We start from the raw sequence: 24,580 nt of genomic DNA, 5'->3' as shown, positions 1-24,580 counted from the left end.
AAGAAGAAATAGAAAGTATTAATAACTATATATCTAATAAGAAAAGCATTCCCACAAAGAAACTGCAAGCCAGGTAGCTTCACCAGTGAATTTCTCCATTTAAGGAAAAAATACTACTCTTATATGACTTTTCCAGAGAACAGAAGTGGAAGAAGTATTTCTTAACTCAAATAATGAGGCCAGATAATTTTTATTCCAAAGCCTGACAAGGACATTATAAGAATGAAAATTATAGACTAATCTCTCTCATGAACAAAATATTAGTAAATCAAATTCAGGGGTGTGCAAACTGGTGGTACATCACAACCAAATGGAGTTTTGTTCCAGAAATGAAGGTTGTTTTAACATCTGAAAATCAATCAATACAGTGTACCACATTAACAGTAAAAAGGAAAAGTATGATGGGAAAAAAAAGCACTTGACAAAAATTAATACCTATTCATGACTTTTTTTAAAATCTAAAACAAGGATACAGGGAACTTTGTTTATTTGAATAAATATATCTACAAAAAATTTAGAGAAAACATTGTATTTAATAGTAACTATTGATAAGGACGGGAGAAGGCGATGGCACCCTACTCCAGTACTCTTGCCTGGAAAATTCCATGGATGGAGGAGCCTGGTAGGCTGCAGTCCATGGGGTCACTAAGAGTCGGACACGACTAAGTGACTTCACTTTCCCTTTTCACTTTCATGCATTGGAGAAGGAAATGGCAACCCACTCCAGTGTTCTTGCCTGGAGAATCCCAGGGACGGGGGAGCCTGGTGGGCTGCCATCTATGGGGTCGCACAGAGTCGGACACGACTGAAGCGACTTAGCAGCAGCATTAATAAGGACATTCACTGTTGCCACTTTTATTTAATATTGTAGTCAAGGTCCTAGCCAGTGCAGGGGGAAAAAAGTAAAATAAAGAATAAAGAACAAAATCTGTGAAGGTGCTGTTACTATATGCAGACAAAATAATTGTGTATTTTAAAATCCAAAACTTCCACAGATAAGCTGTTTAGAATTAATAAGTGAACTTTGCAAGTCACTAGATACAGGATCAATGTACAAAAATTGAATTTTTTCTATGTAGTAGCAACAAAGAATTCGAATTTAAAAAATTTTAAATACCATTTACAGTAAATCAAAAATTATCAAATATCTCGGAATAAATTTAGTGAAGGATATGTAAGTGTTATACATAGAAATGTGTACAGAGAAAGAAGACCTAATAAATAGAGTATGCTATATTCATAGGTTGGAAATTCAATCTTACAAAGATGTCAGTTCTTCTCCCCAGTTAATCTAAAAATTAAACACAATCTCAGTCAAAATCCCAACAGGTTTTTTTGTGGAAATTGATGAGCTCATGAAATTTATATGAAAATGCAAAGGCCCCAAAATAACCAAAATAGTTAAGAAGAACAAAGCTTGAGGACTTACACTACCAGACTCCAAAATTTGTTACAAAGGTCCAGGACTGAAAACAGAGTGTTCTTCAAAGGAATCAAAGCTCTTTGAAAGAAGTCATTAACTCCACAACTGAGCATGGAAAGTAAAAGATGAGCTTGTAACATGTTTTGGTGCCAGTGAGCTAGAAAATGCATGGAAAAGGATGAGGATATGTTGAAAGGCCACAAGAGTCAATCTGAAGGAGGGCCTAAAAGCCTAAATCTGAGCAACAAAATAATGATCATATTAAATTATAACCTGTAGATTAACACAAATATCCATGAGTCCATGCTGATATAAACAAATGAGGGAAGAAGGGCATCTTTTCCTTACAGAATAATCCCAGTTAATGGACAAGGGATTAGGAAACCACGAAACCACCACTAGGCAAACAATACAGAATTGTTGCAAGCAGGATGTCTTGATGCTAAAATCAGTGGGCAAAATCTTGAGAAAAAGTAAATTTTCATAATTTCAACATCTCTCCCCCAACTATATTGATATTTGCAACTGGTATCGATCAGTTGCAAAGGGGAAAATAGTAATTTTACAATGGGGAGACCCAGTAGACACTGCCATAGCCAAGTGATACATCGGAATCCTGAAAAACAAGGAAAAATTAAGGAACTGTCACAGATTAGTAAAAGCTAAAGAGATGTAACTAGAGGCAAGCTGGGATCCTGAATTGGATCACAAGATAAGAAAAAAATAAGAAATAAATATTAAAAATAAGAAAAAAAATATTAATGAAAAAACTGGTGAAATTCAAATAAATCTGTTTGGTTAATATTGCTACTGCTGCTGCTAAGTCGCTTCAGTCGTGTCCAACTCTGTGCAATCCCATAGATGGCAGCCCACCAGGCTCCCCCGTCCCTGGGATTCTCCAGGCAAGAACACTGGAGTGGGTTGCCATTTCCTTCTGCAATGCATGCAAGTGAAAAGTGAAAGTGAAGTTGCTCAGTCATGTCCGACTGCAGCCCACCAGGCTCCTCCATCCATGGGATTTTCCAGGCAAGAGTACTGGAGTAGGGTGCCATTGCCTTCTCCTTGGTTAATACTATATGAGTATTAATGTCAAAATATCAGTGTTAATTTCCTGCTTTTGATCATTGTACTACGGTTGTGTAAGATGTGAATATTGGAAAACTAGGGAGAGAAGTATCTGTGAACTCTGATATTTTTTGCAGCTTTCCTGTAAGTCCAAGATTATTTAAAAAAAAAAAAAAACCAGCATGGTATTGACACAAGGCGCATTAGTTTCCGAGGGTTTCTGTAACAAAGAACCACAAGCTAGATGGCTTAAAACAATAGAAATGTATTAATCTCTTGCAGTTCTAAAGGCTAGGAGTTCAAAATTAAGGTGCTGGCAGGGCCATGCTACCTCTGAAGGCTATGTGGGGAGGATCTTTCCTTGCCTCTTCCTAGTTCCTGGTGGTTATCAGCAATCCTTGATGTTTTTTGACTGGTAGGTGCCTCACTTCAGTTTCTGCCTTTGTCTTCACCTGGCCTTCTTCCCTGTGTATGTCCTCTCATCTTCCTCTAAGAACAACAGTCTTATTGGATTTATGGTCCACCTTCATCGTAATATGACCTCATTTTAACTAATACATAGTCTGCAAAAATTATATTTTCAATTAAGGTTACATTCTGAAGTAGCAATTTTATATTAACTTTGAGGGGGCTCTGTTCAATCTAGTACACAAGAACTGACAAATAAACCAATGGGAGAGAACAGAAACTCTAGAAACAGAACCACATACTGGTCTGACTTAAACAGCAGATATATCATGGCAACACGGTGGGGAAGGATCTTTTCAATAAATGAGTCAAATGAAAATCTGCATGTAGGTAAAAAGAATCTTGACCTCTACCTCATGTCATACATACAAATTTCAGATGGATCATAAACCTAAATGTGATAGGTAAAATAAATTATTTTCACAGTACACGCACGAGATTATCTTCATGATCTGGAGGTTGACAAAGATTTCTTTAACTGCACACAAAAAGAACTGATGTTATTGGAAAGAGGTGATAAACTGGTGCATGTGTGCTCAGTCATTGTCCAACTCTTTGTGACCCCATGGACTGCAGCCTGCCAGGCTCCTCTGTCCATGGGATTATCCAGGCAATAATACTGGAGTGGGTTGCTATTTCCTCCTCCAGGGGATCTTCCTGACTCAGAAGTTGAACCTGAGTCTCCTCCATCAGCAGGCAGATTCTTTACCACTGAGCCACCTGGGAAACCCAACTGGGCTTATTAAATTAAAAGCTGTTGTTCATCAAAAGATAACATTAAGAGAATGAAAAAAGCCATAGAGTAGGAGAAAATAATTGCAGTACCCAACAAAGGACTTGCATCTAAAATATTTAAAGAACTTCTATAAATCAATAAGGAAAAGACAGTCAACTCATTTTCTTAAATGGACAAAATATTTGAATAGGCATTTCATAAAAGAATATATCCAGGCAGCTCTCACCTTCTGAGTTGGCCCACACTCTGTCTGTGGAGTGTTTCTCTCTAAATAAACCCACTTCTTACCGATTACTTTCTCTCACTAAATCTTTCTGCAATGAGACTTTAAAGTCTTATTGTAATGAAGCAGAGCTTCATTACATCCAGAGATCAGGTGTGATCTTGAAACCAGGCAGGGCCCTTTGGGGTGCCCAAGGATGGAGGCCTTTCTGTCTCCCATTTCTTTTTTTTTAATTTATTTATTTTTTGGTTGAAGGATAACTGCTTTACAGAATTTTGTTGTCTGTCAAACATCAACATGAATCAGCCATAGGTATACATATGTCCCCTCCCTGTCTCCCGTTTCTTGTAGGCAAGACTTCAGTCTCCCATTACCTTCCCTGAGTTTCAAAGGGTGGATTAAAACAGTTGCTAATCAAAGAAGGAGCAGCAGCCAAGAAACCAGTGAGGCAAGATTAGAGGGACCAGAGAAGCCCATCAAGATTAGGAGACCTGTCACCTGAGATGAGATTAAGTGAAAGTCTCTTGTGTCTGACTCTGTGACCCCATGGACTATACTGTCCATGGAATTCTTCAGGCCAGAATACTGGAGTGGGTAGCCATTCCCTTCTCCAGGGGATCTTCCCAACCCAGGGATAGAACCCAGGTCTCCCACGTTGCAGGTGGATTCTTTACCAGCTGAGCCACCAGGAAAGCCCAAGAATATTAGAGTGGGTAGCCTATCCCTTCTCCAGCAGATCTTCCCAACTCAGAAATCAAACCCAGGTCTCCTGCATTGCAGGATTATTGAGATTAAAGGAGTGCAAGCCCTGCTTACACCCTAATCTTGTCAGATACCACCTTTGAGCCCTTATAAAAACCCTCATCAAGTTCCCTGGGGTTGAGACACATAGTTTTTCGAGGCAGAAACCTGTCCTGTCTCCCTTTGCCTGACAAAACTTTAATAAAGCTATCCTTTTCTGCTTCACTGCCCTGCCTCAAAAAGAAGTATCCAATCAGGCAACAGGCATATGAAAGGGTTCTAAACATCATTTGGGAAATGCAAAATTAAAACCAAAATGAGAGGGTACTTCTCTGGCAGGCCAGTGGTTAGGACTTCACTCTCTAATGCAGGGGATGTGAGTTCAGTCCCTGGTCAGGGAGCTAAGATCCCACATGCCTTGTAGCCAAAACACCAAAACATAAAACAGAAGCAGTATTCTAACAAATTCAATTAAGACTTTTTAAAAAAAAAGTCCACATCAAAAAAAAAACTTAAGAAAAAGAAAACCAAAATGAGATACCACTGAACACTCACCAGATTGGCCAAAAAGTTTTAAACTGACCTTACCAAGCTGTGGCAAAGATGTGGAACAACTAGAACTTTCATGTATACTACCTATCCACAGGCGTAAAACTTGTACAAGCACTTTGGAGCAGCAGTTCTACTCCTAGGTATATACTCAACAGAAATGAGTCTGTGTGTCCACCAAAAGACATGCAGAAGAATTTGTATAGCAGCTTTATTTGTAATAGCCCCAAACTGAAAGTAACCTAAATATTTGCCAACAGTGAAATGGATAGTTTCATATTTATTCATAAAATGGAACACTATGTCAGTCAAAAATAACAATTACTGCAGCAACATGGATGCATTTCTCAAGTAACTGTTGACTGACAGAAGTCAACACAGAAGAGTATACACCAAATGATCCATTTATGTGAAGGTCAAAAACAATCATAGTTAATCTACAATGATAAAAATTAGGAGTTTTAGGGGTGAATGTTGATTGGGAAGAATCATTTAAGGGATGTTGGAAATGTTCTATGCACTGATCTGGGTGATAGTTAAACTAGTGTGTATAATTATTTTTTAATATGTGTATTTTTGAGGCTTTTGTTCATTGTTAGATGTATATTATACTTCAATTTTTAATTAAGAAAAATGTGATAAATATTATAAATAGGAAAAGAATTGACACTTCATTAAAATATTTTAGATTTTGTTTTAATGAGATTGCACTTGATCTTATATGTTTGGATAATGTTCTATGGTTCACTGGTCACTTTCTCATAACATAGTAGTGGGTATGTCATTTGAGTGTATTCTAGAATAAAGATTCTAGATTTTAAACCATAAATGATACAAATTAATACCAAAAACAGGAAGTTTAAAATTTTTTTCAAAGTCTTATATGGAAATCTCAATATTGCATTGCTCATTTCTGTCTTTTAGGCTAAGACATCAAGCACACAAAGAATTTTATGCCTACAAACAGGTGAGAGAGATTTACTTAAGACTGGCTTTCATCTTGTTTTTCACCAAATAATGAGGGCTCAGATTTCCACACATATTTTGAACTGAGACTGGATTTTCTTGTGTTCATTTTAGCATTTTGCTTGTCAGTTTGCAGTACAATACACTTCACTTTAAGTATTCTTAAGTATTACTTGAAGTTATAGAAAGTTCAAATGATAAAATAATACAATTTAACAGGGAACTCTGGAGAACATTTTGCTAAAGGGAAATGCTGTAGCTTAAAATCCTAAAGTTACTATTATTCTAATGGAGTTCAGAGGTCCAGTAAATGAATTTTTTACCTTCCTCCTTGGTAAAATACATACTCGTTCCTTGGAGGTAACCAGGTGTATTATACTGATCTCATCTCCTCCCTTTTTACTTTAAATATTAGTTCACATCATACCACTGAGAAGTCCAGATACTTCTGTCATTGTTGTTAATTCCTTGCCCTTAGTACTGTCCCTTTGCTGATTTGCTCTTTAAGGTAATAAATTTAGCTTTTCTTGAAGGCCTGTAAAATTTTTTTTTCTTCCATGTGTCATCCATTAATATTTTACCACTGACACCAAAATTAAGGGCCTAGGTGTTCCTTAATTTTCTTTTGAAATTATTTTTGTCATCCTTAGTAGTTTGGGAGGGGGAAAGAAGTGGGGGCACAAACTTCAGTTTTTTTGGGTCTTTAATCTTGCTGCTACTGATGTTACAGAACCATGTCATCATTTTAGAATTACATATCTTTTTGTCCATCTTTTGTCTGTGTTGCTTTGAAATCTGAGCTCATTGGTGAGTTCCTTGGATGTCCACACTGATATTCATAGGTAACCCCACTCTTCTCCATGGGTCCCGTGGGATTCATTTACAGAGATAAATGTCTTAGTTTTCTAATGGAATGAATCTGTTTGTCTCAATTTTGTCTCAAATTGTTTTTTGAGAAACCTTTATACTGTTTTCCATAGTTAGTGGCTGCACCAACTTACGTTCCCACCAACAGCACAGGAGAATTCCCTTTTTTTCCACACCCTCTCCAGCATTTGTTATTTGTAGATTCTTAATGCTGGCCTTTCTGACTGGTGTGAGGTGGCACTCACTGCGGTTTTGATTTGCATTTCTCTGATAATTAGTAATGTTGAGCATCTTTTCACATGACTGTTGGCCATCTGTATGTCTTCTTTGGAGAAATGTCTATTTAGGTCTTCTCCCCATTTTTCAATTGGGTTGTTTTTTGTTACTGAGTTGTAGGAGTTGTTTGTGTATTTTGGAAATTAAGCCCTTTGCAGTCACATCATTTGTGACTGAAATGTCAATTGTGACACATATTTTCTCCAGTCTGTAGATGATCTTTTCATTTTGTTTATGGTTTCCTTTGGGCTTCCCAGGTGACTCAGTGGTAAAGAATCTACCTGCCAATGCAGGAGACAAAGGAGACATGGGTTTGATCCCTGGGTTGGGAAGATGCCCTGGAGGAGGAAATGGCAACTCACTCTAGTATTCTTAGGGGAGAATCCCATGGACAGAGGAACCTGTTGGGCTGCTGTCCATGGGGTGGCAAAGAGTTGGACACAATTGAGCACACATGCATGCAGTCTCCATAAAGTTAGGTTAGGGACAGCACCTGGATGAATTTCAAGCCCATTTATATAACTCTAGATAGAGCTAAAGTTTTCTGAGGATAGTCATGTATAATAATAAGCAAAGCTTCAAAAATTAAGGTTGACCTTACCTTTCATTCTTTTATAAATTACCAGTCAGTCCCATGAGTCAAAACTGTGTTTTACCAAATCTTGAGGCAAGCAGTCTCATTTACTTTCCCCCCATATTAGCAATTACTCCAGATTGCTGTGTATTAATGTTGTCTCCCAGAATTTAGTCTGTTCTCAAAGAGATTTTAAAATTGCTTTTAAGAATATTGCTCCATTGCTCAAGTTAAAAGAATATTGCTGAAATGTTCTGTCTCAAACTGTAAAAGAAATTCTCCCCAATACTGAATATGAGGTGATATGAGCTATATATACAAGAATATAAAAGAAAAAGTATTTGTGAGTAAAATGAGACATATTTCAAATTACAGATATAAATGGGCATAAAAGCATACGTTTTTGTCTTACAGGTTATATTAAAAGAAAAAGTAAAAGAACTGAATTTGCATGAGGTAAGTTGCCTATAAGTATTTTAATCTGTTCTTGATTATTTGGGGGCTTCCCAGGTGGCTCAGTGGTAAAGAATCCGCCTGCTAATACAGGAGACATGGAAGACTCATGTTTGATCCCTAGGTCAGAAGATCACCTGGAGTAGGAAACAGCAACCCACTCCAGTATTCTTACCTGGAAAATTCCATGGACTGAGGAGCCTGGTGGGCTACAGTCCATGGCGTTGCAAAGAGTCAGACATGACTGAGCACACACACCACCACTGAGTATATTCTCATATGCTTAAATGTCTTTATTTTCAGAAGCTGAAAAAAAAAATTAGGCTTATTTTGATCAGCTTAATAGAATATTTGAGGGTGAGGTCACATAAAAATCCATTTTGTAAAGACTTACAAGAGAGTAAAATAACTCATTTTTAATGGGATTGTTGCCAACATAAGATATCATAGCAGCAGAGATGCTGCTTACTGTCCATACTATGTGAGTAGGAGACAAATCTAAACAAGTTTTTCTACTCAAGGTGAATTTGCATTAATTTCACTCTTAAAAATGTTCCCAGAAGTTTTTTCTTACCAATGCCACAAAAAAGGCAGTGATTGCTTCATGACAGTGGGGATTTGGGGAGGTGAGATGGAAAGATGGAATGGGGCAGAACATACAAGGAGAAATAAGAACTCTTGCAGTTGTTACTTAGTGATGAAGTTGTGGGGTTGGAATATTCACTATGTTGTTATGCTATCTAAATTAAATACAAAAGTGTGTGTGTGTCCTGCTGTACACCTTAAGACAAATAATCTATAATAATTCTTGTTTATTTTATTCCTGTGTTGCCTCTGATTATAAATGTTCAGAATTTTTATTTTTAGAGCCCTATCTCTTCCACCCTTACTGAGTTTTTTAATTGGTATTTAAAGTAAGGACTTGAAAAGCTTCACATTATAATACCTATATTTTATATAACCTAACTATGGTGAAGCTACATTGCCAATCCCTTCAAAGAGAGTTAATTTGTAAAAGTATTTGAATAATAATAAAAATAATGATTTGTGTTATTGTTGAACACTTTGAAGTCTCTGCTGGTTTTGGGGGCTTCCCTGTTGGCTCAGATGGTAAAAAGGAATCTGCCTGCAATGCAAGAGACCTGGGTTCAATTCCTGGGCCAGAAAGATTATCTGGAAAAGGGAATGGCAACCCATTCCAGTATTCTTGCCTGGAGAATTCCATGGACAGAGGAGCCTGGCAGGCTACAGTCCATGGGGTCGCAAAGAGTTGGACACAACTGAGCAACACACACACACACACACTGCTTCTTTGCTCTTTCTGCATATATTTTATCAAAGAGTTGATATGGTTACACCATCCTCATTGCATAGTGGTGAGTATCCCCGCCTGTCATGCGGGAGACCAGGGTTCCCCATCCAGGAGGCAACACGCCCTTTGGGCTTCCCTGGTAGCTCAGCTGATACAGAATTTGTACAGCATTTCAGACCTAATCATGGATTAAACTCAAGCATCAGTTACTATTTGACTTTAAAATTTTTCCCAAAACAGTAATAGAAAGTGATCCTCTTCTGTTTGGGGTCATTTTGATGACCATAATTGAAAAGATCAAATTCTAACACACATTAACAATATTGAATAACCATGTTTGTCAGGAATAGAAGTCTTCCTTATTGGTTTGACCCATTAGTTTAGCATCTTTATCCTGAAAAAGTACATTGTGGTATATTATTTTGTGTCAGAATTGTTATCCCAGCTGCACCTATCAATTCCAGTTTCACTGTAACTAAGAAAACCTAACCTGGCTGTACAACTGTTTTCAGAGGCCGATCATATATTTTTCACAGTTCATTTGGTTCTTTTTGGATGCATTTCTTTGTGTGGAAACTATTTTCTGTCAGACTTCTTTGTGTTGTTTGAATCTGTGGATACAGAGGAACTAAAGATACAAAGGAACCATGGATACAGAGGGCTGACTAGAAATTATACATGGATTTTTCAACTGCATGGAGGGTCAGCACCCATAGCCCCCTGCGTTATGTTCCAGGGTCAACTGTAATTTTAAAAGTTACTGAATAGATAAAACATATCAGACATTGTAATAAACCATGGAGACACAAAGAAACATAACTAATCTCTGCTTTTAAGACATTAACCATCTATTACAGAAGACTATAAATGAGAATCACACAAGAGTGTACAGAAGGGTGCCTTGTGTTATCTGAAGTAACAGTGAGAAGCTCTTCAGGGCTCCACTATTGCACAATTGCTTCTTCTTGGCTTTTGCTCCCCTAATGGAACGTTCCTGGGACCTTGCAGACTCAGCTGCCCAAACACCACCCACCCTTCCAACTTCTTAGACCACTCTACAGCTACAATTATTTATATCACTTTTTGTTTACATTGTTCTACCAGTCTAGGAGTCGAGCAACACTCAACATGTGAAACTAAGGAGATGATGTGTACATATTAAAATCATAAGAATATATTGCCCTTCTGTAAACAAAAAATACCTTCTTTTAAAACCCATAGTCTTCCTTGTTTACCTTTTCTTCCTCCATCTTTTAATAGAGACATAGATCCAGAGAAACAGATTTCTGAGAGAAAACAATAGGACAGTCATGTAAGTGGGATAATAAATTGCATCTAATGGAATCTTGGTATCAAGAGAAACAGAAAGGTGCCCTGGAAGCTGTGACACACTGGGGCAGGCATCAGATCAGATGAGATCAGATCAGTCGCTCAGTCGTGTCCGACTCTTTGCGACCCCATGAATCGCAGCACTCCAGGCCTCCCTGTCCATCACCAACTCCCGGAGTTCACTCAGACTCACGTCCATCGAGTCAGTGATGCCATCCAGCCATCTCATCCTCTGTCGTCCCCTTCTCCTCCTGCCCCCAATCCCCCCCAGCATCAGAGTCTTTTCCAATGAGTCAACTCTTTGCATGAAGTGGCCAAAGTACTGGAGTTTCAGCTTTAGCATCATTCCTTCCAAAGAAATCCCAGGGCTGATCTCCTTCAGAATGGACTGGTTGGATCTCCTTGCAGTCCAAGGGACTCTCAAGAGTCTTCTCCAACACCACAGTTCAAAAGCATCAATTCTTCGGCGCTCAGCCTTCTTCACAGTCCAACTCTCACATCCATACATGACTACAGGAAAAACCATAGCCTTGACTAGACGAACCTTGGGCAGGCAAGGTCTTGTGTTAAAGAAATCGTCAGCACTCAGCTCCAGGGGAATAGAGGCCAGCTATCGCCAGATCTGAGTTTTGTTTTGTTTTAAGAAAAGCCCGAGAGCCTTGTCATTTGCATTTAGTCTTTGATTTGTTCACCACAGTATCCCCAGCTCTGGTTATGGTGAGTGGTTGCTTTCTCCATTAAATCTTTTTTGCACCTTTATCAAAAATCAAAGGGCCATATTTTTATGAGTCTATTTCTGGATTCTGTTCTATTTATTTTTGTGCCTGTTTCCTTCACCAGTACCACAGTTTTGATTATTGTACCTTTATAGCAAGTCTTAAAATCAGGTGTATGATTCCTCCAACTTTAGTTTTTTTTCCAAAACTGTTTTAGCTGGTCTAGTTCCTTTGCTCTTTCATGTAAACTGTAGTAGCAACTTGTCTATAACTACACACACAGAGAGACACAAACATCCTGCTTTTTTATTATTATTTGCATTAAATATGTAAATCAGTTAGGGGGAAATTGGCATCTTTACCATGTTGAGTCATCTAATCTGTAAACACATTATGTCTATTTATATTTGAAGTAGTGTTTTTATAAACAGCATATAGTTATGTTTTTTAGTCCACCCTGCCAATCTGTCTTGTAATTGATGTGCTTAGACTATTTATGTTTAATGCAATTATTGCTATGTTTGGACTTAGGTCAACTCTTATTTATCATCTGCTTTTCCCTCTCTTATTTATTCCTTTGTTTCCCTTTCCTACCTTCTTTTGGGTCATTTAAACATTCATAAAATCATATTATGATTTTATCTTTTTGTATAATTTTTTAGTGGTTGCTTAGGGATTACAAAATAAATGCCTAGAATCAATTTTTTAGCACTTCAGTTGGAATGTAGAAACCTTCCCACCATATAGATCCCTTTACTTTCACCCCTATATATATAGTAAGTATATAGCATCTATATACATTGAAAATTCCATCAGACAGTGTTGTATTTTTTACTTTCAACCATTAGATATATTTTAAAGAATTCTGGAGGGGAAAAATAGTTTGTTGTTCCAAGTTTCCTTCTTATGTAATTTTCCTTCTATCTGATGAATCTCGTTTAGCAATTCTTTTAGAGTAGATCTGCTGGCTATGAATTCTGTTACTTTGCTTTCAGCTGAGAATGTCTTTATTTCATCTTTATCCCTAGGTTGACGTTTCTTTTCCTTCAGCGCTTTTAAAATGTTGTGCTGCTTCCTTCTGAACTCTGTGGTGTCTGATGAGAAAAACGTCGTCATTCAAATCATTGATCTCCTGTCAATAATGTGTCCTTTTTCTCTGGCTACTTTCAAGATTTTTTTCTTTGCCTTTTGTTTTCAGCATTTTGATTATGATTTGTCTCAGCATGGATTTCTTAGGATTTTTCCTGTTTGGAGTTTACTCAGCTTCATAAATATGTAGATTTGTCTTTCACCAAGCTTTTTAGCTATTATTTCTTAAAATATTTTTTCTGTATTGTACTCTTTCTATCCTGCCACTCTCCCAGAGCAAGCCTCATCCACCTTCTGTGGCCACGTGAGCCAATCAGAACGTTAGGCCTGTATCTACACAGTACAATACAGTGATACAGACATCCACGTAGCTTCCAAATTTGAGCACGTTTGGGTCCATCGCCTTTTCTGTTAGGGTGATACTGCAGAAAGGAAAGGAGAATCTGCTCCTTCCTGCATCTCAGCAGCTAGGATCCTAGCTGCACAAGGACCAGGAAAACTCCTGGGTCAGGCAGAGAGTGAATGAGGAGTCATGTGGCAAACACGCTATGGCCTTGCTCTACCCTAGTTTCCACAGGAAGAGACTCTAGGAAGGTAACCCCTTGAAGTCGCCCCTTGTGTAAAATGAAGTTAAAAACATCTTTTCCAGACTTCCCTGGTGGTCCAATGGTTAAGAATCTGCCTGCCAGCCGAGTTCTTTACCACTGGCGCCACCTTTAACATCTATATACATATACATACACATATATATAAAAAATTGAATCACTTTGCTGTATACCTGAAACACTGCAAATCAACTATATTTCAATTTAAAAAGTTAACATTAAAAAATATTTTAGGGACTTCCATGGTGGTCCAGTGGCTAAGACTCCATGCTCCCAATGCAGGGGGTTCAGTCCCTCTTGAGGGAACTAGATCCCACAGGTCACAGTTAAGACCTGGTACAGCCAAATAATAAAATAAATATTTTTTAATTAAAAAGAAAAGAATCTGCTGTCAATGCAGGGGACACAGTTTGATCCCTGGTCCAAGAAGATCCCACATGCCACAGGGCAACTCAGCCCATGCAGCACCACTACTGAGCCCAAGTGCCACAACTGCTGAACCCAGAGCGCCTAGAGCCCATGGTCTACAACAAGAGAAGCCACGGCAATGACAAGTCTGCACACCACAACTAGAGTAGCCCTCTCACTGCAACTAGAGAAAGCCCCTGGGCAGCAACAAAGATCCAGCACAGCCAAAAATAAATGAAATAAAAAAAATTTTTTTAAGAATATCTTTTCCTTCTCACTTCCCTACAAGCCCACTCCTTTCCCTTTGGTCCAGTGAGGAGGTGACTCTGTTGCTACAAGTTTTACCACATCCCTTTCTTATGTGGGAGGAGATTTTAAACCCACTCATCTTTCTGAGATTACTGATCAATCTTCTTATAAATCACATTACTGAAATTTATTTTTAAATTATAAGTACTTAGAACCCAACTGAGGTTTGTCCCAAGTTTACATTGTAAAAAATTGTTTTAAAAAAAAAAAGCCCAAAGCATGTATAGGGAACTGACAATATTTAGGACCCTAGAGACTGAGTGAGCAGAGTATAGTCCCTCCCTTCCCTCAAAGAGGGAGAGAAAGTCATAAGCCAATGAGGCTAGGACAGTAATGGGCTGAGCACACGAATACATGAAGGCCATGGCAGGGACTGCCCATTGTACTTCAGTCTGGAGCAAGAAAGTCAGATCTCTTCTGAGCAGCACAGCCATGTTTAGGTTGCTTTCATAGCTTTCAAAGATTCCAACATTAAATGACACCTCTGAATTGGGAATGCTGCCTTTGCAAATATATGATTATCCTTGTAACTATTCAAGGAAAAGTGTAATAATTATTGTCCACTACCACCATCAAAGAATGATTGTCTATTTAAAAGAAAACCATTTTGGCTAAATGACATCAGCTGTGGGTCATTTGCATTGCATGATGTTGTCTTCCCCATGTGATTCTCCATCCCTAGCTCACATTTGAGGTACATTTACAGGTTGTGTCAGCCCGTTGGGAAATGTCAAATCCTTCCTTCTTGGGCATTTTAGGGATCATATACTCTGTGAGTACTAGAAAATTAGTCTTCTTCCCAGTGTGCTATGGTCCCTAAAAGCCATTTTCCCTTCAAGTTTGTTTTATTTATGGGTATAATGTCAAAGTTAAAAAAAAAAATGGAATCATGTATTCCAGGTGGTAAGATTACCAAGATGTCTGTTTCTTCATATAATTTATCTCAGGAGCAAGGGAACTCACACTATAAAAAAATTAGGTTAGGTAGCTGCTGCTGCTAAGTCGCTTCAGTCGTGTCCAACTCTCTGCGACCCCATAGACGGCCTCCTACCAGGCTCCCCTGTCCCTGGGATTCTCCAGGCAAGAACACTGGAGTGGGTTGCCATTTCCTTCTCCAATGCATGAGAGTGAAAAGTGAAAGGGAAGTCGCTCAGTCGTGTCCGACTCTTAGCGACCTCATGGACTATAGCCCACCAGGATCCTCTGTCCATGGAATTTTCCAGGCAAGAGTACTGGAGTGGGGTGCCATTGCCTTCTCTGAAGGTTAGTTAGGGTAAGTGTTATTCCTTGTTTTGCTTTTATAGCAGTTGAGGTTTAAAAAAGTTGAGGAGAATGGACATATCCTCCAACTTCTGAGTGTGGAGAAAAATAGATGGCCCTTTATCTTTTTTAGTCTGGAGCCTTCACGTTATGATGCCCCTGTTGTACCCACAAACGTGAAGCTTCTGCTGTTCCCCAAGCTGCAAAAATTACTCTGAAATGCCAGCTCCCTTCTATTCTCTGAAGAGCTGTCAGTTAACTTGCTATTGACTAGCGGATTTTTGCCGAAACTAATGCCTGTGGCTGGTGATTTGTATTTTCGCTGGCCAAAAATCAGTTCTGTTACCTCACTAACACTTTGCAGGTTATTAAATTCAATAGTTACACCTGACACACCTGTGAAGTCTTCTCCAGCACCACGGGCTTCATTTTCACTTTCCTTATCAGAATCAATCACTAAGGTCTTTTGTCATTTTTGTTGGTCTAATAAGAGAAGCGAAAAGCAAAGGAGAAAAGGAAAGATATAAGCATCTGAATGCAGAGTTCCAAAGAATAGCAAGGAGAGATAAGAAAGCCTTCCTCAGTGATGAATGCAAAGAAATAGAGGAAAACAACAGAATGGGAAAGACTAGACATCTCTTCAAGAAAATTAGAGATACCAAGGGAACATTTCATGCAAAGATGTGCTCAATAAAAGACAGAAATGGTAGGGACCTAAGAGAAGCAGAAGATATTAAGAAGAGGTGGCAAGAATACACAGAAGAACTATACAAAAAAGATCTTCATGACCAAGATAATCACGATGGTGAGATCACTCACCTATAGCCAGACATCCTGGAATGTGAAGTCAAGTGGGCCTTAGAAAGCATCACTACGAACAAAGCTAGTGGAGGTGATGGCATTCCAGTTGAGCTATTTCAAATCCTGAAAGATGATGCTGTGAAAGTGCTGCACTCAGTATGCCAGCAAATGTGGAAAACTCAGCAGTGGCCACAGGACTGGAAAGTGTCAGTTTTCATTCCAATCCCAAAGAAAGGCAATGCCAAAGAATGCTCAAACTACCGCACAACTGCACTCATCTCACACGCTAGTAAAGTAATGCTTAAAATTCTCCAAGCCAGGCTTTAGCAATACGTGAACGTTCAAGCTGGTTTTAGAAAAGGCAGAGGAACCAGAGATCAAATTGCCAACATCCGCTGGATCATGGAAAAAGCAAGAGAGTTCCAGAAAAGCATCTATTTCTGCTTTATTGACTATGCCAAAGCCTTTGACTGTGTGGATCACAATAAACTGTGGAAAATTCTGAAAGAGATGGGGATATCAGACCACGTGACCTGCCTCTTGAGAAACCTCTATGCAGGTCAGGAAGCAACAGTTATAACTGGACATGGAACAACAGACTAGTTCCAAATAGGAAAAGGAGTACATCAAGGGTGTATATTGTCACCCTGCTTATTTAACTTCTATGCAGAGTACATCATGAGAAACGCTGGGCTGGAAGAAGCACAAGCTGGAATCAAGATTGCTGGGAGAAATATCAATAACCTCAGATATGCAGATGACACCACCCTTATGGCAGAAAGTGAAGAGGAACTAAAAAGCCTCTTGATGAAAGTGAAAGAGGAGAGTGAAAAAGTTGGCTTAAAACTCAACATTCAGAAAACAAAGATATGGCATCTGGTCCCATCACTTCATGGGAAATAGATGGGGAAACAGTATCAGACTTTATTTTTTGGGGCTCCAAAATCACTGCAGATAGTGACTGCAGCCATGAAATTAAAAGACGCTTACTTCTTGGAAGGAAAGTTATGACCAACCTAGATAGCATATTGAAAAGCAGAGACATTACTTTGCCAACAAAGGTCCATCTAGTCAAGGCTATGGTTTTTCCAGTGGTCCTGTATGGATGTGAGAGTTGGACTGTGAAAAAGCTGAGCACCGAAGAACTGATGCTTTTGAACTGTGGTGCTGGAGAAGACCCTTGAGAGTCCTTTGGACTGCAAGGAGATCCAACCAGTCCATTCTAAAGGAGATCGGTCCTGGGTGTTCTTTGGAAGGACTGATGCTGAAGCTGAAACTCTAGTACTTTGGCCACCTCATGCGAAGAGTTGACTCATTGGAAAAGACTCTGATGCTGGAAGGGATTGGGGGCAGGAGGAGAAGGGAACGACAGAGAATGAGATGGCTGGATGGCATCACCGACTCAATGGACGTGAGTTTGAGTGAACTCCAGGAGTTGGTGATGGACAGGGAGGCCTGGCGTGCTGCGATTCATGGGGTCGCAAAGAGTCGGACACAACTGAGTGACTGAACTGAACTGAACTGAATATTCATATCTGAATTAGAAGTGTATTCTGAAAAATCATCTTCTGATGCACTAGTATATATGTTGCACAGACAAGAGAGAAAGTATCTGCATAAAATTTACCGGAAAATTCTTATTTACTCAAAATTTCACAATGTGTCATTTTTGAAAATTTTACAGTAATAAACTTGCATTTATAACATACACAAAGTTGGAAGAAAAATCCAACAGAACAAAATGTGAATGATCATGACAATCATAAGTTGTATAATGACGCCTTGATCAATTTTAAACTCTTAACAACTTCACATGGTAATGTTAATTGTATCACTCTCAAAAAATATATTAATACGTCTCTGGTCAATAATGTTCAGGTAACAAACGATGAATTAATATATCTCTAGTCAACAATGTGTTAAGGACCTTTCTGCCTTTTATCATGCAAAACAAATGGCCTCAAGTATCTATGCAGTGACCAATCAGTAAATGTATGTCCTAGCCCAGTTTCTAACAGGGCTGATAGGATCTATTCTTTGACTTTGAAAAATGAAGAGTCATTTCCTGTCTCATTCTGTAAGGCCAGTATCATCTTGATATCCGGACCAGTCAGTGATATCATAAAAAAGAAAAAACTCCAAATCAATATCACTTATCAATATAGTTGTAAAAATCTTCAACAAACACTAGCAAACCAAAATCAGCAGCATATAAAAAGGATTATAATTTGTCCCAGGAATACAGAGTTGGTTGAACAAAGGAAAATCAGTCAATGTAATACACCCAGTTGATAGAATAAAGGGGTAGGGAGAACACATGACCACCTGAATAGATGTAGAAAAAGCATTTGACAAAATTCAACATTCTTTTATGATAAAAATACTCAATAAACTAGAAGCAGAAGGGAACTTCTGCAACTTGATCAAGGTTTCTATGAAAAACCCACAACTAACATCATACTTATTGAAAGACTAGAAGCTTTTCTTCCTAAGAGGAAATTAGACAAGGATGCCTACTCTAATTGCTTTTATTTAACATTGTACTGGAGGGGTCAAGCCAGAGCAGTTGAGCAGGAAAAAGTAGTAAAAGGCATCCAGATTGCAAACTAAGAAGTAAAACTGTATTTGTAGATATGATTTTGTAGCCACAGGAACCCCAAAAGAATCCACCAAAAATCAAGAGATAAATGAGTTCAGAAATTTTTCAGAATAAAGATCAATATACAAGATCAGCTTTGTAGTGGCAATGAACAATCTGAATGAAATGAAGAAAACAATTCCAATTACAATGGCACCAAAAAGGGTAAGATTCCTGGGAATAAATTTGACAAAAGAAAGATGCTCAGACTTGTACACTGAAAACTATAAAACATCACTGAAAGACATTAAAGAAGACATAAATGAATGGAAAGACATCCTGTATTCATGATTTGGAAGACCTACTGTTTTGGGTTTGTTTGTTTTTTTCTGTGCTTGATGTCTGCTGCAGGTTTTCTCTAGCTGTGGCTACTCTCTGGTTACAGTGCACAGGCATCTAATTGCAATGGATTCCCTTGTGGCAGAGCACGGGCTCCAGGGTGCTCAAATTGTGGTGCACAGGCTTAGTTGCCCTGTGGTATGTGGAGTCTTCTCAGACCAGGGATCAAACCTGTGTCCATTGGCAAGTGGATTCTTAACCACTGGATCACCAGGGAAGTCCTTACTATTATTAAATACAGCAGTATTCCCCCAAAATATTTACAAAATCAGCACAACTCCTATCAAAACTACAGCTGCCCTTTTTTTATAGAAATAAACAAGCAGAACTTAAAATTCACATGGAACTATAACAGTCCCAAATGGCCAAATACAATCTCAAAAAGGAAGAGAACTGGAGGATTCACACTTCCCAATATCAGAACTTACCACAAAGCTACAGTATTTAAGACAGTGTGATACAAGCACATGGATAGACATAAAAATCAATGGAATAGAATTGAGAGTTCAGAAATAAACCAATACATTTATGGTCAATTGATTTTCAACAAGGATGCCAAGACATTCAATAGGAAAAGAACCATCTATTCAACAAATGGTGCTGTAGATTGGTTCAAGGTGGTGGAGCAGAAGGACATGTGCTCATCTCCTCCTGCAAGAGCAGAATCACAACTAGCTGTTGAACAGCCATCTACAGGAGGATGCAGGAACCCACCAAAAATAGATACCCCATGTCCAAAGACAAAGGAGAAGCTGCAACAAGATGGTAAGGAGAGCTGCAGTCACCATAAAATCAAATCCCATACTCGTGGGGTGAGTGACTCACAAACTGGAGGACAGTAATACCAAAGAAGTTCTCCTACTGTTACAAAGGTTCTGAGACCCATGCCAGGCTTCCCAGCCTGGGTATCTGGCAAAGGGACTAGGAATCCTCATAGAAACTGACCTTGAAGGCCAGTGGAATTTGACTATAGAACTTCCACAAAACTGGGGGAAACAGAGACTCCACTCTTGAAGGGTACAAACAAAATCTTGTGTGTGCCAAGACCCAGGGGAAAGGAACGGTCACCTCACAGAAGACTACCTGCTTAGTGCTGGAGGATGTCCTGTGGGTTGGCCATGGCTCACTGCAGGGATGGGGGCACTGGCAGCTGCAGTCCAAGGAGGTGCCCCTTGGCACATGAGCCCTCTTGGAGTTCACCATTAACCCTAGCTTATAGACTCCAGGACTGGGTCACCTCAGTCCAAAAAACTGCCAGGGAGGGAGTGCAGCCTCACCCATCAGCAGACAATCAGATTAAAGTTTTACTGAGCACAGCCCTGCCCACCAGAACAAGACCCAGTTTTTCCCACCTCTCCTCCCTCCCATCAGGAAGCCTATACAAGCCTCTTAACCTCATCCACCAGATGACAGACAGAATAAGGAAAGACTACAATCCCATAGCCACCAAAACGAAAACCACATCACAGAAAGTTAATCAAAATGAAAAGGCAGAGATTATGTCCCAGATGAAGGGACAAGATAAAAGCCCAGAAAAAAACAACTAAATGAAATGGAGGTAGGCAATCTTCTAGAAAAAGAATTCAGAATGATAGTTAGACAATCCACAGTCTCAGAAAAAGAATGGAAAAGATCCAAGAAATGTTTACCAAAGACCTACAAGAACTACAGAATAAACAGAGATGAACAATACACTAGAAGGATCAACAGAATAACTGAGCAGAAGAATGGATAAGTGACCTGGAAGACTGAATGGTGGAAATCACAGCCACAAAGCAGAACATAGAGAAAAAAAAATGAAGACAGCCTAAGAGACCTCTGGGACAACATTAAATGCACCAGTGTTAGCATTATAGAAGTCCCAGAAGGAGAAGACAGAGAAGACTCAAGAAAATATTTGAAGAGCTAATAGCTGAAAACTTCCCTAACATGGAAAAGGAAATAGTCAACCAAGTGCAGGAAGCACAGAGAGTCCCAGGAAGGATAAACCCAAGGAGGAACACACTGAGACACACAGTAATCAAACTGACAAAAATTAAAGACAAAATATTAAAAGCAACAAGGGAAAAACAACAAATAGCATACAAGAGAACTCACATGAGGCTATCAGCTGGTTTCTCAACAGAAACTCTGTGCCAGAAGGGAAGGGCACAGTGTGTTTAAAGTGATGAGAGGGAGGAGCCTACCACCAAGAAGACTCATTCAGATTTGATGGAGAAATCAGAAGCTTAACAGACAAGTGAAAGTTGAGAGAACTCAGCACCATCAAACCAGCTTTTCAACTAATGCTAAAGGAACTTCTCTAGGCAAGAAACACAAGAAAAGGAAAAGACCTACAAAAAACAAAACAGTTAAGAAAATGGTAATAGGATCATACATGTTGATAATGACCTTAACTGTAAATGGATTAAATGTGCCAACCACAGAACATAGACTTGCTGGATGGATTAAAACATATGCATGTCATAAGCACTTCCAGTTTCCACATCACTCTACTTAATCCCCTAAATTGTATGTAATTATTTTATATTGTTAGGTTAGTCATGTTTCCATTATGGCCTGCAACTGTAATTATCTTTTATTTTTGTTTGGATATTGATTGTGAAAACTAATAAACATCTTTTACTGTTGTGATTATGTAACTGTTGTTCACTTAGTACCATTAAATCATGATTGGTCAAAATAAATAATAGAACTCTGTATCACCAAAATTACCATATAATAGAAAAACCTGTAATCACTTTTTAAAATCCAGATGCATATTACTTGGAATTTTTTGAAAAATACAAATACCCAGGTATTGTTTTTTTCTCCAAAGCTCTGGATGTGACTCCAGTGAATAGCTATCTTTAAAAACAACTGGATTATATGATGATCTTTTACTTTTATCTAGTTTGTTTCATTTCTCTATTTCATATTCAGTATTGCCATTTCATTTAGTTTATGTTTTCCAATTTCTCCTCTGTTCTTTCTTAATATCTAGTATAGTAAGAAAGCTTTTGTGTGTGTGTATATATATATATACACACACAGTATATATAATACATACATTTTAAGAAACTTAGGATCCTATTTTTTTTTTTTTTTTTTAGGATCCTATTTTGGCCTAGCTAAAAATTTTATGACATTTTGGTTTCACTTGTTTGACTAAGTATGAGTAGAATGCTAGATTTCTAATTTATATTCACTCAAAACTTTGATATAGTTCCACTTAGTATTACTGCTAAAAGTCTAGAAAGCTTATTATCTTCGTGATTTTTTTTTTAATGTGAATGAGGCTTGAAACTTCTAATCCAATTCTGAGAATATAAAAAAATACTATGTTGTAAAAAAAAAACAACAAGAAACTAACATGTGATACAGTATTATTAACTACAGATTTTGTTCAGATTTCACCAAATTTTATGCTCATGTCCATTATCTGTTTTCATACCTTATTTAAAATTCCACATTATATTTAGTTGCATTGAGCAGCTTCAGCTTCATGCAACAAATTCTGATAAATTCTTTTCATTTTTATTCTACTACAAATATTTTTCTAATTTTCCTTGTTATGGCTTCTTAGATACACCCATCATTTAAAAGTGGACATTTACTTTCCGAATAACATGGGATTTTGTTTAAAGTATTTTTAATATTAATTTCTCATTTTGATACTAATTTCTCATTTAAATGTTTTCTTCTCTGCAATCGCCCTCTGTTTTTTTTAGTCTTTTAACTTCATTGAAGCTTTCAATGGCTAAGTCAAAGGTCTCTCTTGGTAAATGTCACATTGCACTTGAAAATATGTGGGTTATTTTCGAGTATCTTTTGATTTTGATTTCTAACATAATTCTACAGTGATAAGAGAACAGACTGTATGATTTCAATACCTTTAGACCATGAAACTTTTGCACCTTGTTATGTGTCTCTGGATATGTTCCAGTGTCTCCTAGTTTATAGTCTATGGGAACTGGAATAGAATTTGTATCCTGTTGTGTGAAAATTATATAAATCTTAATCATGTTGAATTGGTTCATAAGGCTTTTCAGGTCTACTACATCCTTCTACTTTTCTGTCTTTTCATTCTATTAATTTTTTAGTGTTTGATATTGAAACTCCAATTAAAATCTTAATTTATCTACTTAAAAAGTAATTATAATATATAGTAGAACTATATGTAACTTTGTGTTTTCCAAGTCTCCTGTAAATGTGTTGCCTTACTCCCATAATTTGAAAAAGTGGGGAGAACAAATGGTCCTGGGATAACTAGATACCCACACACAAAAGAATGAAATTGGTCATCATATATAACTTTGTGCTCAACTTGCTAATATTTACTCATGTGCAGAGTATTTTTCTTTCCTTGGAAATGAAAATAAGTCAAAGGATGTTGACTGGATTATATTGATTTGATTATATTATTCTTACTACAGTCAAATAAAAGTTTTTAAAATAATAACTTAGAAGTCATATTGGGGGTTTTAACTATAAAAGTTTTTGCAAAAGAAAAAAAAGAATGAAATTGGAGCCCTCCTTCACAGCATACACAAAATAACTCAAAAATGAATCAAAGACCTAAATGTAACAACTAAAATAACCAAACTCTTAGAAGTAAACATAAATATCTATCTTCATGGCTTTGGATTAGACAGTGGTTTCTTAGGTATGACACCTAAAGCACAAGCAGTCAAAGAAGAACCTAGATAAATTGAACTTCATCAAAACTTAAAACTTTTGTGCTTCAAAGAACATTATCAAGAAAGTAAAGAGACAAATCACAGGAAGGAAATATTTGCAAATCTTTTATCTGAAAAGTTTGGTATTTAGCATATATAAATAACTTCTACAACTCAATAATAAAAAGCCTACAAAATAAAAAGATCTGGGACTTTCCTGGTGGTTCAGTGGTTAAGAATATAAGTGCTACTGAGGTTCAAGAGGGAGGGGATATATGTATACCTATGGCTGATTCATGTTGATGAATGGCACAAACCAACACAGCATTGTAAAGCAATTATCCTCTGATTAAAAATTTTTTTTAATATTAAAAAAAAAAAGAATCCACCTGCCAATGCAGAGGATGTGGGTTCAATCCCTGGTTCCAGGACGATTCCACATGCTGCAGGGCAACTAAGCCCATGTACCACAGCTACAGGAGCCTGTGCTTTCTAGGGCCCATGTGCTGCCGCTACTGAAGCTCACACACCTAAAGCCTGTGCTTTGCAACATGAGAAGCCAGCACAATGAGAAGCCTATGCATCCCAACAAAGAGTAGCTCCCACTTGCCATACCTAGGAAAAGCCTATGTTCAGCAACAAAAACCCAGCACAGCCATTCATTTACTCATTAATTAAAAATTAAAAAGATTTGCAAACACTTTATCCCAGTATTTTTATCCTAACAGATCTTTCGTAGAACAAAAGTTTTTAAATTTGATGAAGTCCACTTTAC

At 37.9% G+C, this 24,580-nt stretch overlaps 1 protein-coding gene across 7 annotated transcripts in view; it reads left to right on the top strand.

Moving 5' to 3' along the window:
* RNF24 (ring finger protein 24) overlaps window positions 1-24,580 on the top strand; it is a 115,671-nt gene that overhangs the window by 79,454 nt on the left and 11,637 nt on the right. For 6 of the 7 annotated variants that reach the window (XM_086333386.1, XM_086333385.1, XM_086333387.1 and 3 more), the window contains 2 exons: window positions 6,130-6,172; window positions 8,303-8,344. In XM_086333386.1, the coding sequence (XP_086189512.1) occupies window positions 6,130-6,172; window positions 8,303-8,344 (85 nt within the window). Of the gene's footprint in view, window positions 1-6,129; window positions 6,173-8,302; window positions 8,345-12,726; window positions 12,990-24,580 lie in introns of those variants that run through there. The other variant, XM_086333390.1, reaches the window with a different exon arrangement.

Source organism: Bos grunniens, chromosome 13, assembly GCF_055505025.1.
Source record: "Bos grunniens cultivar Pamir isolate PY7600 chromosome 13, Bosgru_T2T1.0, whole genome shotgun sequence".
Classification (NCBI taxonomy): Eukaryota; Metazoa; Chordata; class Mammalia; order Artiodactyla; family Bovidae; genus Bos; species Bos grunniens.
Note: the sequence above shows the minus strand (reverse complement) of the source record. Positions and strands in the feature narration are given on the sequence as shown.